Source organism: Ciona robusta, chromosome 14 (genome assembly GCF_009617815.1).
Source record: "Ciona robusta chromosome 14, ASM961781v2".
Lineage (NCBI taxonomy): Eukaryota > Metazoa > Chordata > Ascidiacea > Phlebobranchia > Cionidae > Ciona > Ciona robusta.
In genome coordinates, this window is record NC_143248.1 from 5,555,747 (window position 1) to 5,571,679 (window position 15,933).

Here is a 15,933-nt window from a genome sequence, read left to right on the forward strand (position 1 = left end):
GCTAAGTGTTAAAATAAAGATTTAAATTTCACAGAATTTGCATAAATTGAACAAATTATAAACACGCAAAACACCTGTTATAAAATTGAAACTGCACAACGAAAGTGCAAATTATTATGCATAAAATTTGTATTGTTATTGTTAATATGTAACAAAGGAAAACAATAAACAATCAACTTCCTATTTAATCCCTGATGTATGGTATCAATATAAGAGAACAGGAAATTAACATCGAAAATGTTCATTCAAATTTTAATTAAATATTATGATGTATGTACATTATGTAAATATGCTACTTGCATTTTTAAGGTTTAGTTTTATAAATTTATTAATTGGAAAATTAAGACATGGTTTAGGTCAGGTGAATGGTGTCAACAAAAAATTTAAAACACAGGAAAATGTAAATAGAACTAAACAAGTTTAAATAAGAACTTAAAAATAAAACCCTTAAATTTGTAGTAAGGTATAAGCAATAATTTGGAACATAAAGTTCCTAATACAGCTTCTCATACAAAAGCTTAGTTTTGTAAAATAAATATATGTACCGCGTGTTTAGAGTGAGCATTAAAAAGGTTATGTTTACACTTTATGCTTTTAGTACGAATAGGTAGAAATCAACAAAACGAGAATGTTAATATAAAATGAGAGAAGAAGGCACTGCAGTTTCGTTAATCTAGTTAGATAAACGCAGGTAACTGCTGGTAGAGTTAAAAGGTATCATGGCCATCTTACTTTTATAGTCAAACACAAAACTACAAATTTATACCATTGATTTTGAGTTTTAATTTTTTCTATTTTCTGCTAATTAATCACTTTTTTAAAGAAAATTTTTTTGTGGGAAAAGGGCCCCCCCTGTTCACCCCCTTGGGTCCGCCATTACATGTTAGGCTAGCCTTTTATAATGCAAATATTAGTCCCTATTTTAAACATATCACAGCTATTGTACAGCTTATCCCATTGAATAAATCAAATTCAATAGAAGGAAATAAGGTTTCAGTTGGCATGGAGTTATTCCGATTGAAATAATACAGAAAGGCATGAAATAACTGTTTAAATAAAAGAAATTTTGCTACAGTACGGCATTAAACAAACGTGAATTTTGTAAAAAAGCATTACATTTGCTGTGCATACTAACATACGTATGTTTTACGTACCGTACTATCTATCTCACATTCTTAACTGAAAATCAAATAAAACAAGCAATATGTAAAGAAGACTCCTACAGCCCCAAACACATGGATCAGGAACAACTGAGTGTATAACAGGGGGGTGGTTCGGGTGGGAGCATTACCCCCACTTTTAGACGGAAAACACCCATTGGCATAGAAATATGATAACAATTTTTCTTTTTCATAATAGAGATGATATAACCAGTTAGTGAGTTGGTTTGTTTCACTATCTCCCTTGCCTTTGCTCTTAAACACCTCATTTGCTGGGAAAATACGGTAGTGAACAGTTATTGTTGCCGGCCCATTATGACCCATTATGTGTTCAAGTATACTTATAGGCCGATTGTATCCGATTGTTACATCAACAATCCACTTTATTAGGTGGGAATTGGAAAAATCTTCAGTAGGGGGATGAGAATTCCCATTTTTTCCTGGATATTTCCCGTCCACACCCAAGGTATCCAATATACACTGCACAGCACCTGATCTAGGCAGGGCAACATGCTCTAGTATTGGGAGATCATTTTTACGAGCGAATCTTTGACTACCACTCCTTCGTTTGCTTAGGAATCCACCCTCGGGAAAAACTATCACCCATTTACGATTCCTGCTCCAGAAATTATTCTTCACGCAATCACTAAGCCTGGTTTGCTGTGTAGCATTAGACTTGGATATATCACCAACAAACCACTTCGGCAACCTTCTTGCATCTGTGGGTTGGAGGAGGAAAAAGTCACCGTGGCATTTTGAAACCCATCCAAAGTTAAGGAACTGAAACAGCCAATCCATTACCCAGATTGTGCGGGAAAATATGAAACTTTTCCCGTGCAAACACCTCATTATGGTCCCTATATCGCTAGGGCTTTGGTGGTTAAGTAGAAGTAGAGATTCATCATTAGTTATTTTAGATATGTCGTCCCCACTTTCAAGTATTGTATGCCCAGCCTGGTCTGACCATGAGCTAACAATAGCAAGGTAAGAGTCATAAATCATTCCCTCAACCCACCAAAATGTTTCGCTGCTTACTAATCTTACTGGTTGCATTAATATTAAAAGAAGAACGTAAAGTAAAGGGAAAATCAAATTTTGGACCACACATACCAACAGTAGTGGAACAGACGCAAAAAACCTTAAGATTTCATTTGTTTTTAGCTTGCTTGTGTTTTCCATCTTCTTGTTTATCGTACAGTTTCATAAAAAGTTTTAATACACTGCAAAATAAAAAGATTAAATTCTATTATATTCTTAATAGGTGAGGTTCTACAGGAAGGCATGCAATGGGCACAGACTGGTATGTTACTTTGTAACCAGAAAATATATTGTCCCTAGTAAAGAAACCTTTGGTACTTATTAGAGGTTGGTAGTTACTATAGTTCATCATATACTTTAGTTTATTATTCCCCTAAATTTATAATTCAAAAGTCTTAAATAATTAATTCAATACAATAGTAAGATAATTATAGGATGTTATATCCCAGTATCCCACATTCCCACACTGTACGTTTGCTGTGTCTCAAATCTTATATTTTAACTTATGTCTTAGGCATTCTAAGTAAAATAATAACATAAACTTAATCATAAAGCATAAACCAGAATGACTAAACCGTAGTTACACCATTATATATGTGTGACCCCTCACCGAGAATCTTCACACCTGATTTCTCTACAGTCAACTTTACACTGTCGCCATGCCAATGGGTATTTTGCTTGTATTGTAATTAGCAAGCATTGCTTCTAGTAATGAAAATATATATTATTTTAATCACTATATGGTATATATTGCGTTCAAATAAAATTATGAGTTATGTTAAAGATTTTATTGGAAAAATTAAAACTTTTTAATGTTATGACGTCACAGCAATAATAAGATTTCTATGCCTAAATAAACATATATAAAGCGTACGTGAGAAATTTCGACGAACATTTTATGATAAGTTTGACATTGAAAGGTTTTAAAACGTTAATATTGATTTAAAATGTTTACAAAACAACTTCTTCGTGTTTTAAGAGGTACGTAACAGCAAGTTTAAGCGCACCATATGTTTTAAAGTGCATATAATTGTCTAAAAAACGCATAAAATAACACATATCGATAAAGCATGTTTTCTGTATTTTTAACACGAACGCGTGATTTTTTTAACAAAACAATAGAGCAGGTATCGGTGAGACCAAACAAAACATTTCAATATTGATTTTTTTGTTGGTCACCAGCAAGAAATATGTATACAATATACAAGTAACATTAACTATGTAATCTTACATTTAGCTCCAGCTCTCCAAACACGCAATGCATCCAGTTTCAATAAGTTCCCAACTATGAAAGTGAAACCATTTGGTGTTGATGGGAATGTGATGTTGGCAATTGGAACCATCTCACTCATAGCATCCACATACATTGTAAGTATTTTATAATAGGAGTGAGGTCTTACAACCAGGGGACTTGGGATGTCCCATTACTCCAGCACTTGCAAATTATAACATGCACATTATGCCTTTAACTTCTAGTGTGTTATAATCTATGTCTTTTTTCTCATGCAGTTCTGACCAGTAAGAATTTTATCTTCAAAACAAAACCGATGAAATAAATACAATAGTCAATATATATTGACTGTTGTGTTCATCAAGTCTAACCATGGTTTGTCATTCCTCCTGCTTGCCATATAAACTATGCTGGATGTTCCTACAGGTCCAAAAGAGTGGTTACCTTATCCCACAAACTCCTGGTGTTGGCTTCAACTATAAGAAGCTTGACATTGACCTAACCACACCAATTGAACCAAAGCCAGCCAGTGATCGACAAAAATAAACAATCTTTGAATCCAGTATTTATGTAACACCATGTACCTTGGTTTTTGAAATGAATTAAAATTTAATCAGGAATTCTGCAGTTGTTTGCTGTTATGTTATGACATAAACTCTGAAAAGAGATTTCTCAGTACCACAAAGTGGAGTACTGACAGTGTAAAAGAATTCTTGAACAAAAATTAATCCGAGTTTAAATAGAAGAATGTAACTGTATCACATTTCATTAATTAGGTAAAACGCTCTGGACTGTACGGTTTGAAATAAATCATGTTCTGCAATTTTTTCTTGTATAATATTTAATTAGTTTTACTACTACATAAAACTCTGATAAACAATCCAAACCATGCTCGATATCTGTAGTTTTCTTTTCTTTGCCTAACAAACACTGTAGTGGCCACCTAGTACCCCAACACCCATGTATATGCTCTGCTGTAAATCTACAAAATATGGCAGTTCCTGACTCAATATTGATGTGCAGACTGATATTTTGGTAGATATCGATTGAAATTGTCTGACAAAACATTCCCAATTCCATTGTTGAGAAATCAGTATTTATACTCTAAAACAAGATTTCTGTTTAACTTATACAAATTATGGCGTGAATTTTTGTAGACCAAATTTGTGTACCTGTTACACTCTGCAGACAGAAACAAAGGAAAGTAATTTAACCTGACGGACAAGCGAATCTTTGGCCTCGCTGAATACATCTACTGCCTCGTGCTAACTGCTGAGCATGGGCTTTTACACATCACACAAGCTATCATACCAGGTTTTCAAAGTAGTAAAAAAACACATTTTAATTGAAAATTTGAACATATCATTAAATAAGGACATCACGACAAAAATCTTTTTGTTATTTCATCTTCTATGACACAACAAACCATATTGTTGCATAGTCATGCTGTCATTGTGATTCATAAATTGAAGTTCAGGGACTTATTATCAGATGAAGTTTTCGAAATATGGGAATTGAAACTGTAAGCATTGGAATATAAGTGCAAGTCAGCACTAAGCATCTCTGTTCCACTACACAAAGAAAAATGTCACAAAATGCAAATTTTCTTTATCCTATGTTGTCCAATGCATCCGCTAAATTCCATGAATTTGAAGACAACGCTCGCAACGATGGGTCCTGTTATGTGTAGCTTAGCTTAATACGTCTCTATCTTTTAACATTAATCGGGCAAACCAAAGAAAAGTGAAAAATTGTGTAAGGATAAAGATGCTCAAATGTAATCTAAAGGTACCATCAAAGTTTCAAAATCGCTTTCTTGTAAAAATCTCATGAAAAATATAAATTAAGACCCAACCAAATCAATGCTTCAGGCCCTTCAGGGTTTATGCCAGAGTTGACACATTGCTTCACTGTTTTAAAAAATGATGCATACTTATACAGAATACGTGTGTTCATAAATTTTATACCAATAATTCAATCATTTTTTTTTCTCACCCGGTAAAATCCCATTTCCGTGACTTTCTTAAGCTTATCCATGCAATCAGTGTCTGTTGGTCCTGGTGCTAAAGTAGAATGATTAAAGATTACATACAAGAGACATATGTTATGTCACATCTGCTACCAAGCATAATGTATCGTTAAATTCACTCTAACCCAACCTATAGATATAAATATAACAAAGAAACATAAAATATGTTCATTAATAATCTTTTAGCGTCTACTCTGGTATAAGACGTATAGTAGGATGGGGGAAGATGGGACACCTTTAGCACATAATAACCAAATATCCTAATCGTGTTTTAAACAATTAACAACGGTCTATGGGAGCCGTGAGGATACGGTTTCATAATTCTTTGAATGATCTTTGTTTACTACCAAATAGGAAGAGAAAATAGATTGAAAAGGTGTCCCATCTTCCCCCACCCTACTATAGTATATTTTTATGTTGGTTTATACCAGATGAGCCACCAAAAGATGATTAACGGACATATGTTACGTGATATGTCTGTAGGAATGGTCTGAGTGAATGTGACATTTTAAGAAACTGCATCTAATATTTTGTTGCTTGCTGGAAAAGCTTTTTATATTATACGCAGCAATTTATACAAAGATATGCCATTGAATGTCACATTATTTAAAATCACCCACAAAGTTACATTCGTGGTAACTCGTAAGCGGGCACGAGGTGTATGAAACAAAACACCTGTGTTATAATGACTGTATTTGCCCCCCATGTGAGGGTAAATAAGTTACATACATGGTAACTGGTAAGCGGGCACAAGGTGTATGAAACAAAACACCTGTGTTATGAGGACCATTGATGTTTCCCCCGCTGAAAATAAATCAAGTTACATTCATTCATTAACTTAAACAACCTACAACCCATATCCACCTTCAGCATAAATCTGCGCCCAAAACTTAGCAGTTTTATAAAACAGAGAATTATTATCCTTGTATTGTTTTGCCACCACTGCGTCTTGTGGATCATCGGGTTCGGCAGCCGACAGCAATGCTTGTAATGATAATAACACTGTGCGTAGGGTGAGTGCCGCTGCCCTGTAATGTATGGATAGTAAATGAGGTAAAATTTGTATTTATTGTATTTTTTGTATCCAGATAGTTACCTGATACATGTTGCCCTGTAATGAATGAATGGTAAAATCAAAATGATGTAAAATGTCTGCATTATAATTTTAATATTCAAACAGAAACTTGGTCCATTTCAAATTAATTAAAATAACAAAGAAAAGTAAATTATCAGCAAAACGATACTCGATAAAACGTTTTAAAAACTACTTAAGGAAAAAATTACAGATAAAAACTTTGTTAATACGCCAATCACTTATTCAGTGTCAAGTATGAGTATTATTATCGAGCAACGAACCATTGAATTACACAAGAACCTAAACCAATGAGTTGGCTTTGTAGAATATAGTTTAACTTTTATTTGGCAGCAACAAGTTACCATTGGTCTTTTAGAATATCAAGGCAAATTGCTCCAGTAACTGAGCTAATATTGGGATGCCATATCTTAGTTTCAAACTTCACTTTAGGTGGATTGAATGGATAAGTCTCGGGTATATGGATGCTTAGCTTGAATTTCCCACCTGGGTGAATTGGTTTATGTTGGTTAACATGGTAACAAGACTGGGTGTTGGGGTTAATGGGCAAACTCTGGCCTAAACCCCAGGTCCCATGGCGTGTCTCACTACAGAACCTCACCCCCAGAGAATGGTATACACCAAACAATAAATGTCTAACCAGCTTCTGTAATTTTCCCCCTTTTCCTATTCTCAGAACGTGCAAATACAATGTTGGGGTAATGGACAATTTTTGTCTAAACCTCAGAACCCTTACCAATATAGAATAGAGCATGGGTAAAGTGAAATGGTATAATATTCAATTGATCAAACCCAGTGGTTACTATTGGGTTGTTCATATTGTCAGTCATACATAAATACATTCACTTAACAAGTTACATTCACAGTAACTCGTAAGCGAGCACGGGGTGTAGTGGTCACTGATCAGTTGTTAAATTTTCTATACATAAAAACAATCACCCACAAAGTTAAATATAGTATAGCTTATTAGTTTAAAGCAAGCACGAGGTGTGTAAAACAGAACACTCCTGTTATAACTTGTTATATAACACTTTACATAACGCCCTGGGAGGATAAATAAACCACATACGTTCACCACATACCCTGATATGGAGTGCCTGGTGGTCCAATTATTTCCCCTTTCAAATGTTCAAACTGATCATTCATTAATTCAATTCTAATATTTTGACCAGAACACTGAAATAAATAGGAAGTATTTTAACTTTTTTTTGTTTGGTCATTTATATATATCCTCATGGGTGGGAACTTGAATGACTTATCCATGGTTGCCACTCCCATGCCCACAGTCAAGTTGCTAAAGCTATTGCAGTGTGTGGATAAGCAGACATGACTTTTGGTTGGTTTGGTCATTTATATCCTCGTGGGTGGGAACTTGAGTGACTTATCCATGGTTGCCACTCCCATGCCCACAGTCAAGTTGCTAAAGCTATTGCAGTGTGTGGATAAGCAGACATGACTTTTGGTTGGTTTGGTCATTTATATCCTCGTGGGTGGGAACTTGAGTGACTTATCCATGGTTGCAACTCCCATGCCCACAGTCAAGTTGCTGAAGCTATTGCACTGTGTGGATAGGCAGACATGACTTTTGGTTGGTTTGGTCATTTATATGTTTGTGGGTGGGAACTGGGAACTTGAGTGACTTATCCATGGTTGTCACTCCCATGCCCACAGTTGAACTACTGAAGCTATTGCAGTGTGTGGATAAGCAGACATGAAACAGTGGTGCAAAAACATATGGTAAAATGTCTGTGCTATTAACAATGTTCTATTGGTCATTAACAGGTTGTACTAAGGACCTAGAATTATCACTAAACCAATGTAGTCAGTATTGAGATGAGGAAGTTTCATGTTATATTGGGAGCAGGAAACCAACCATGTGGCTTAACTTATTTTAAAACCAATAAAGCATATTGGAAAAATAATTCTTTAATACACAATTCAATAATTCATACATAAGCTGTTACAAATCCGCATTATAAATTAATTATTTTAAACAAATTTATTTTGTGAAAAAAATGTTAGAAACAAAATTTTAATATACATGTATAAGCTTTTGTTGTCGCGCATGTTATAAGTTTGATTGCGCTCTTCTGGTAATTTATTATTAAAGATCTGATGTATCGACAGCCTATTTAGTTTGACTTTATTAGGATGAATAAGTAAGCACTGCAGAGTCTCATATACCCTAAGAGACCTCAATGGGACGACCAAAAACCAATTGACAAAAGAGCTTAATCCTGCTTATCGCTAAGCTATACCAGTTATAGGTTTACTATGAATATTAAACTGGTGCAATTTATTAAGGGTACAGAATTTGACCTTTGGAAAATTAACTATTTTGAGAAAAATTAATAGCGTTATGCTTATATATTCATTGTACAAGTTACTACAAACACAAATACAATATGTTGTTTGATCTTACCTCCGAGTTAATATCTTTTAGTTCCCTTTGTACCCTTGTAGCTGCTATAGAAGACATTCTGATTAATCAACCATCAAAGTATCATTATAATTATAAACCTAGGATTTTTATGTCTAAAACATTATATATTATTTCTATGCGCTCTCTGTAACAACCTTAACCAGTTTCTAAACAAGCACGCCACCAAGTGTCTTGCAAGTATTAACATAATAGTTTTGCAATTTAAAACAAATTCTGATCACCATGCTTTAACGTTAATAATAATTTCGGGAGGAACCAGTTTTAAAGTTGGAACTTTTGTTATAAATTTGCTGTCTATCATGAAATACTTGTAAGGTGCGATTCTGGCAAAACAGAAATGACAAATCACACATCATGATATTTAAATGATTGCAAATATTATAGAAGTATATGCATTCTATATAACAAGCTGGCTTATTAATTCATTGTTGAATATATTTAACCTGTTTTATCCTATATGGGTGAGGCATGTCAGGGACTTAGGATTTAAGCCGAAGTTGGCCCATTACCCTGAAAATTGAGCCTTAAAGATATCAATATTTGTATGATATTGCAATATGAATATACATCATGGAAAATGCTATAATATTACATATTATATTCAATATAATATCCAGTTACCAACTATGCTACTATAAACCCCTAATTATGACATCATCAATGTTTGTTTGTGAAAGCACAATCCCCATTATGACATCACTTTATTCATTTATTGTCTTCCTCATTGTTCTCGCTTGTCTTCGATTCTAGTTTGGCGAGCCTTCGTCTGCGAAGTTCGGTCGTATCAGCTGGGTTCGAATCAAAATCTTCATCGTCGTCATTGTTTGTTGGAATTTCGACTTCCTCTACAATCTCCCCATTAGAGGGCGCATCTGTGTCCTCGTGGGTTGGTTCAGCTTCAGTGGTTTCTTGATTGACAGGTGGAGTATTTTCAGTAAGGTCAGGCATTGGTGGGATAACAAAGGAATCACCCTGCGTTTGCATTACTGTTGTGTATTGAGACATTTGCATCATAGCTGCGTCTAACAGAAGTTTAATATTACGCAAGCATTCGATTCTGGCTTCGACAGCGCGACGTTCTTGTCCTTCCATTATTCGGACCTGGTCGTCGCTCATGCCTGTTAAGTTAAAGGGGGGTGGGGGTGGTGGGGGCATCATGGGGGGCATGAACATGGGGTTAGGGGGCATGTAAAGTGGGGCACCTGGGGCTTGGTTTGATGTTGATGGTTGGGTAGGTGGGGCTTGTGGGTTGGCCCCTGTAGGTTGGGGTGGTATAGGGGGTGGTGGGGCCCCTCCCCACATCGCTTGGGGTGGGGGGAACATTTGGCGGAGGAATGGAGGAGCAAAACCCGGGCCTGCTGGAGGACCTCCCATTTGTGGGGGGTTCGGGGGTGCTGGAGGGGTTGGGGCTCGTTGTTGGGTTTGTAGAACATCCAGCCGGCAAGTGGGGCAGGTTTGTTGGCGTTGGAACCAAGATCTGAGGCACGAGGCATGGAAGATGTGGCTGCAGGGAAGTTTCTTGTTCGCTACGGGGGGTGGGGAGCCTGGAGGTTGGTCTTCAGGGTTTGCAGCGTGCATCTCTTCCCTACATATGATGCAAGTGCTGTCTGTGGTGGCGAGATCTTCTGCTGTAGCATCAGGGTACAGTGTGTTCATATTTCGTATTGCACGTCGTGATAGAACGATGTCCGATAGCGCTTTCTTGAATTGTCGCATCGTAAGGTACATCGGGCGAACGGAAAACAGTGGGAAGGTATGGACTTTTACCATTATGATGGTGAAACAAATATAAAGCACTACCCTCACAAACCCTGTGACTAGTTCAATATGAAGCATGTATACAGCTTTGTTTTCCCATGGATTGTCACTCATAAGGTCAATACTGTGTAAAATATACTTTAAGAATACTGTGAATACAACTGTAGCTAAAACAGCGTATTCGAACCCGAACACAAGTTGAACTGAAGCACCTTTTTCCATGGTTGATTTGTATGACATGTTAACAAATATTAAATCACATGCAAGTAAGATGGCAAGCAAGGATAGGACACGTAGTTTGAATATGAATGTGATCATGGGACTTCTCTCCATGTAATCAACCCGGTCTTCAAGTAACCAGTGGAAACATTTAAGAAACAACAACAAAGTGAACGAAGCCACAAAAATTGGGCTGAAATCGTCGCGAAACATCGTGAACGCAAGACAAGTGTCCGTCACTGCGTACCACGAGCGTTCAATCAAATGCTCCGTCTCAGCAGGTCGTAGTTGGCCAAAGAAAACTTTTCTCATTAGTTTTCCAAACAACAGAACAAGGACAAATGCTTGCAGATATAGAATAGCAATGCATGGGCTGGATTTTGTTGTTAAATAAACAACGGCTGGGAAGAACTGTTTCTTTTGAATGAAAGCATTCACAACAACAGCAGTTGTTAAAGCGAAACTGGACCCGGTTAATATAAGTGACCTCATAATGATTGTTGTTGAATACCCTTAGTTGAAAAACATCTATGAGGTAAAGGATCAATGTTGTATATTATGATTATATAGTTGAGTAGCTTATACATATATTTTATATATTACGAGTATAATAGTTAAGTATATCTTTATTACATATCATGAGAATATAACATAGATGTAACATAAACCATTACATAATTGCAGTTAACAGAACACTTAAGGCTGATATGACATTTTTGCAACTGGTTAACAGTGAATTTTTTGTCCTAAAATGTTCTTCAGATTCCCAAATACCCGCTGTATAATTACTTTTTTAAGTTGGTTGTTTGTACTAAAAATTAACTTAAACTAGCAGTTCTTGTAAGATGCATGAAAGCTGCATGGATTACAACAGTATACAGAATGTAAAACACTAATTTAATATAAATATAGCCTGAACAATATGGCTAAGACAATATCATTAGCCTTACAGTTTGTGCAACAAATTATAGTGTAAAATTGCAAAATACAGATATAGTTAAAAAAGTATCAGTCATAAGAATAGGATATAGTGAATTTTTAGAGCAGTATTTCCACAAAATAGATATATTTTTACATAAAGCTTTGGTGATCAGACGTATACTCGATACAACATTAATCTGAACTGGTAAAAATGTACATAATAGCCCAGCACTGCCACCATAGTTAATATATTACATTCCCCTAACATGAACGTGGCGATAACCAGTTGGAGGCCTGTTTACCAAAGTTAAACCAGCAATTTGACTAAATTTGGTACAAAAGCAAATAAAAAGGTAAATACTTACATAAGCAACATTACGTAAGTGATGACAATTTTAAAGAAAGAAGTCCCAAAATTTAGAATATGTTTATTATTTTGTGTTTTAAACACACATGCTTAAATAAAAGTAATGTTTTTACTTGTATTTTTTGCTTATTTTAGTATTATACAATACCCTAAATATGTTTTAGTTTAATTAGGGTTAATTTATACTATGATAAATAGATATTAAAAACTGTGGTACGAACTCCCCTAAAGATAACAAAGTCGATACCGTTAGGCTTGAGTGATTTTGCCTACTCATGTTTACAAAATGCTGAAGTTCCCAGCAAGCGTAAGATTATTTCAATTGCTAATTAATCGTTATTTTAAGGTTATACTAAATTAATTTGGCAATATTTCTACAGAACTTTATATTGCTTAGCAATGAGTCGTATTTTACATTTAACTCGCTCCTCTGAAAAGGTGTACGAGTGTTCAAAATGCGGCCTAATGTTCAAACGCATGTCAAGCTTAAAAAGTCACGAAAAGTTGGTTCACGGTGATGGCGATTTCGCTGTGGACGCTTACTGTAATGTCGAACCCGAGTTAAAATTAAATATTGAGAAAGAAAATAAGAAAACTGTAAAAAATAAAAGAAACAAAGAAAATATAAAAACTAAAAAAAATGAGAGAATTGTAGAAAGTAAAATAGCTGTAAAAAGGGACAAAAATCTGTTTCGAAAACCGTCAAAACGAGAAGCTGTTTCTGGTAAATCCTTATTTGAATGCGAATACTGTGATAAAGCTTATACTAGAAAAGATCATAAAACAAGACACCAAAAAAAAGTTCACGGTATTATGCCTACACCACAGGTGAAAACAAAAATGATTCGAAAATGCAATTATTGCGAACGAACGTTTACAAAGTTGGATCAATTTCGAATCCATGAACGAACGCACACAGGTGAGAGACCATATGTGTGCCAGCATTGTTCCGTTGCATTCATGTCAAGGAATAATCTTACAAGACATGAGAGAAGACACGGAGAGAAGGAATTTGAATGTGATTTATGCGGGAAGAAGTATTTCGAGAAATCAAGTTTGATAACTCATATGAAAACACATAGCGAGGGCAAACTGGATCTCAAACATCCGTGTACAATATGTGATAAAAGGTTTAACTGCAACAGTAGGCTTGTAATTCATATGCGAACTCACACAGGCGAGAAGCCTTTTGTTTGTAATGTTTGCGATCTTGCATTTATTGCAAAGTATCGTCTGCAACGACATTTGCAGCTGCATACAGATAACTTGTACGAGTGCTCAGTGTGCAATAAAACGTTTAATATGTTCCGGTATCTACAACGACACATGGCAGTTCATTTAAAAGATAAACCGTTCGAATGTCATGTTTGTGGCAAAAGATATAAATCGTTAAAGTCTAAACAAGAACATGTTAAACTGCAACACTTATTAAAAATATTGTGCACCAGTTGTGATAAAAGTTATTACAAAAAATTCTTGTATCTCAACTATGAAACTGGACAAGGTTACACACGCGTGTACTGCCTTAGAAAAGCCGCACACAAAGATACCAAAGACCCAAAACCAAGATACGAATTCTTCTGTGAGTACGAAGGCTGCCCTAAAAGCTTTAAATATTTCCAAAGTTTAAAGCAGCATCTTCTAATCCACACCGGGAAGAACTTGTTTGAGTGCCAGCGTTGCGACAAGAAGTTTGCTAAAAAATATCACCTCAAGGAGCACGAGTGGACCCACTCAGGGTACCGACCTTACAAATGTGATCAATGTCCCAAGACATATTCACGCAACAGTCACCTAAACCACCACAAACTCTCCCACGCTGGTGTTAAACCTCATCAATGCAATGAATGTGGAAGAAAGTTTTTACGCAAACAAACATTAAACAGCCATAAACGAACACATATTGTTATTGAGTAATCATGTGCCGTTCTTTTCTACTTTACGTACTCCCTAAATTTCATTTTAACTTATACAATCAGGAAAAAAAGTGAAATCTGTTTTCACAGCAATGTGATGTTTTGTTATTTTGTTTAAAAAACTTTAAAATAGTTTGTTCTGTAAAATAGGCCAACTGTTGCCTACATATCATGTTCGCTGCCATGTCTTACTATTACAGAACCTTCGTTATAGCTAAACTGTACATAATGTTTGCATTGAATTTTTTTCGGTGTTAAATCTTGTGTTTACTTTGTTTATAGAAATAAGATAAAACAAAATGATGCGAGGGGATAAATTTGAAACGAAACAATTTTCCACGGAGGCTGATACTGAATATGGAGTTACAAGCTCATTGAGATCCGGGTATGAATGAAAGTAACTTATTTAACCTTGGATGGCGGGGCAACGGCAGTCGTTATAACACGAGTGTTCTGTTTCATATACCTTGGTTCGTTTAGAAGTTACCACGTATGTAACTTTGTGTGTAATTAATTTACTGTATAGATGACAATTGGAACTACCCATTAATGACCACTGGGTTGGAGCAATTGCCATCAAGTTTCTTGCTCAAGAACACATATGTTCACAATGACGACATAACTTACCTACAGTTACTGACATACCTTCTTTTTAATCCAGGTTAGGAAACGTACGAAGTAACTTTGTGTCATCCCATCCGCTGGAGAAATCTGAAAGAGAATACGATGACAAGATGAAACAAATGAATTTTAACATGCTTCGTAATTCACAGGTATTTACATTAACTTATTCATACAATTATTAACAAGGCATTTTAAACTGTGTGTAACTTTCACTAATTGTTTTTGATGAAAAAGTTACTGCACACGTTATGTGAAAAATGAGTTCTGCTGTATTTGGCGTGCCGTCGACTGGTCCATAGCCATAGGATTCATGGGACAGTAGTTATAACATGTTTTCCGCTTGTGGTCTTTAGCTCTATTCATATTGTTCATTTAAAAGTTTCCGCTTGTGGTCTTTAGCTCTATTCATATTGTTCATTTAAAGAATTATTTCATACACGACGAATTGCCACAAATATAACTTTGTGGGTCTTTTTTAATGTTCTGTGAACAGTACCAAGTGCGCAACGCCTTTAAACCCCCCCCCACTTTATCCCAGGGCATCCACGCTCCACTCCGCAAACAAATGGAACTTACCGCGATAAACAAAGCAACAACCCGTCTACCTTTCCTACCAGCTTCAAATCTTTCACAAGATATTCTCAACGGGAACGACGCTTGCATTTCAATCCAAGATAATTTCTGTACGTTGATAATTTTTAACGTTTTCTCTTGTTAACACAAAATGTTCATATACAATGTGAGGGTAATGCACCAACTTTGGTCTAAATCTCTGGTCCCATTGCGTACTCACTGTAGGACCTCACCTATATACAATATGCATATATATTGTTCTAAATCCCAGGTCCAATAATATTCCATAATACCTTGCTGTTAAGAAATCCACTAACTTTATCATAAACTATTTTCCAGCTCATGAAGACAGCGAGATCATGGGCGACCCTCATCTAATGATGGAACATAAGCTTGGGTTGAAACCTTTATAGAAAGTTACCATGTGATGATGTAGCTGGAAGTTCATGCTTTGTATTGAAAACTTGTAAAATAAAGTTCCTGTCGAACTACATAGGACACTTGCTGCATGTTATATCTGTTACGAATAAATTGACAAACCAACCGTAGTTTTTAATAATA

The 15,933-nt window shown here is 35.6% G+C and overlaps 6 protein-coding genes across 7 annotated transcripts; 3 read left to right on the forward strand and 3 right to left on the reverse strand.

Annotated features, from left to right (window-relative positions):
- Position 1: 1 nt before the first annotated feature.
- Positions 2 to 2,947, reverse strand: LOC149725354 (acyl-CoA:lysophosphatidylglycerol acyltransferase 1-like). Of its 2 annotated transcripts, none has more exons than XM_089892432.1 (2): positions 2,809 to 2,947; positions 2 to 2,380 (listed from the first exon to the last, which is right to left on the reverse strand). In XM_089892432.1, exon 2 carries the CDS (start codon positions 2,337 to 2,339, stop codon positions 1,176 to 1,178), a length of 1,164 nt encoding a protein of 387 aa, XP_089748558.1. In that variant the 5' UTR covers positions 2,340 to 2,380; positions 2,809 to 2,947; the 3' UTR covers positions 2 to 1,175. The 2 variants fall into 2 exon arrangements, with proteins under 2 accessions (XP_089748558.1, XP_089748559.1); XM_089892433.1 differs by having other exon boundaries at positions 2,824 to 2,847.
- Positions 2,948 to 3,018: 71 nt separating this feature from the next.
- On the forward strand, positions 3,019 to 4,049 carry LOC149725355 (uncharacterized). Its single transcript, XM_089892451.1, has 3 exons — positions 3,019 to 3,179; positions 3,436 to 3,566; positions 3,856 to 4,049. The coding sequence occupies exons 1-3, from the start codon at positions 3,146 to 3,148 to the stop codon at positions 3,973 to 3,975; spliced, it is 285 nt and encodes a 94-aa protein (XP_089748577.1). The 5' UTR covers positions 3,019 to 3,145; the 3' UTR covers positions 3,976 to 4,049.
- Positions 4,050 to 4,744: 695 nt separating this feature from the next.
- Positions 4,745 to 9,113, reverse strand: LOC149725356 (ubiquitin-conjugating enzyme E2 K-like). Its single transcript, XM_089892441.1, has 6 exons — positions 8,974 to 9,113; positions 7,634 to 7,727; positions 6,896 to 7,037; positions 6,323 to 6,486; positions 5,425 to 5,492; positions 4,745 to 5,106 (listed from the first exon to the last, which is right to left on the reverse strand). The coding sequence occupies exons 1-6, from the start codon at positions 9,028 to 9,030 to the stop codon at positions 5,038 to 5,040; spliced, it is 594 nt and encodes a 197-aa protein (XP_089748567.1). The 5' UTR covers positions 9,031 to 9,113; the 3' UTR covers positions 4,745 to 5,037.
- On the reverse strand, positions 9,078 to 12,261 carry LOC149725357 (E3 ubiquitin-protein ligase synoviolin A-like). Its single transcript, XM_089892423.1, has one exon. It carries the CDS (start codon positions 11,461 to 11,463, stop codon positions 9,700 to 9,702), a length of 1,764 nt encoding a protein of 587 aa, XP_089748549.1. The 5' UTR covers positions 11,464 to 12,261; the 3' UTR covers positions 9,078 to 9,699.
- Positions 12,262 to 12,532: 271 nt separating this feature from the next.
- On the forward strand, positions 12,533 to 14,475 carry LOC149725358 (uncharacterized). The gene has a single exon (XM_089892426.1). The coding sequence runs from the start codon at positions 12,659 to 12,661 to the stop codon at positions 14,174 to 14,176; it is 1,518 nt and encodes a 505-aa protein (XP_089748552.1). The 5' UTR covers positions 12,533 to 12,658; the 3' UTR covers positions 14,177 to 14,475.
- On the forward strand, positions 14,397 to 15,915 carry LOC149725359 (proteasome maturation protein-like). The gene is made up of 4 exons (XM_089892447.1): positions 14,397 to 14,560; positions 14,837 to 14,948; positions 15,338 to 15,482; positions 15,712 to 15,915. The coding sequence occupies exons 1-4, from the start codon at positions 14,475 to 14,477 to the stop codon at positions 15,783 to 15,785; spliced, it is 417 nt and encodes a 138-aa protein (XP_089748573.1). The 5' UTR covers positions 14,397 to 14,474; the 3' UTR covers positions 15,786 to 15,915.
- Positions 15,916 to 15,933: the final 18 nt, after the last annotated feature.

Excerpts from the sequence above, each read along its gene's own strand:
- LOC149725354 (XM_089892432.1), bottom strand. The coding sequence starts at position 2,339 with ATGGAAAACACAAGCAAGCTAAAAACAAATGAAATCTTAAGGTTTTTT.
- LOC149725355 (XM_089892451.1), top strand. The coding sequence starts at position 3,146 with ATGTTTACAAAACAACTTCTTCGTGTTTTAAGAG. Across the intron at positions 3,180-3,435 it reads ACTTCTTCGTGTTTTAAGAG|CTCCAGCTCTCCAAACACGC; the intron begins GTACGTAACAGC and ends TCTTACATTTAG. Across the intron at positions 3,567-3,855 it reads TCATAGCATCCACATACATT|GTCCAAAAGAGTGGTTACCT; the intron begins GTAAGTATTTTA and ends ATGTTCCTACAG.
- LOC149725356 (XM_089892441.1), bottom strand. The coding sequence starts at position 9,030 with ATGTCTTCTATAGCAGCTACAAGGGTACAAAGGGAACTAAAAGATATT. Across the intron at positions 7,038-7,633 it reads ACCAGGCACTCCATATCAGG|GTGGGAAATTCAAGCTAAGC; the intron begins GTATGTGGTGAA and ends CAATTCACCCAG. Across the intron at positions 5,107-5,424 it reads CGGAAATGGGATTTTACCGG|GACCCATCGTTGCGAGCGTT; the intron begins GTGAGAAAAAAA and ends TACACATAACAG.
- LOC149725357 (XM_089892423.1), bottom strand. The coding sequence starts at position 11,463 with ATGAGGTCACTTATATTAACCGGGTCCAGTTTCGCTTTAACAACTGCT.
- LOC149725358 (XM_089892426.1), top strand. The coding sequence starts at position 12,659 with ATGAGTCGTATTTTACATTTAACTCGCTCCTCTGAAAAGGTGTACGAG.
- LOC149725359 (XM_089892447.1), top strand. The coding sequence starts at position 14,475 with ATGATGCGAGGGGATAAATTTGAAACGAAACAATTTTCCACGGAGGCT. Across the intron at positions 14,561-14,836 it reads ACAAGCTCATTGAGATCCGG|GTTAGGAAACGTACGAAGTA; the intron begins GTATGAATGAAA and ends TTTTTAATCCAG. Across the intron at positions 15,483-15,711 it reads TTCAATCCAAGATAATTTCT|CTCATGAAGACAGCGAGATC; the intron begins GTACGTTGATAA and ends ACTATTTTCCAG.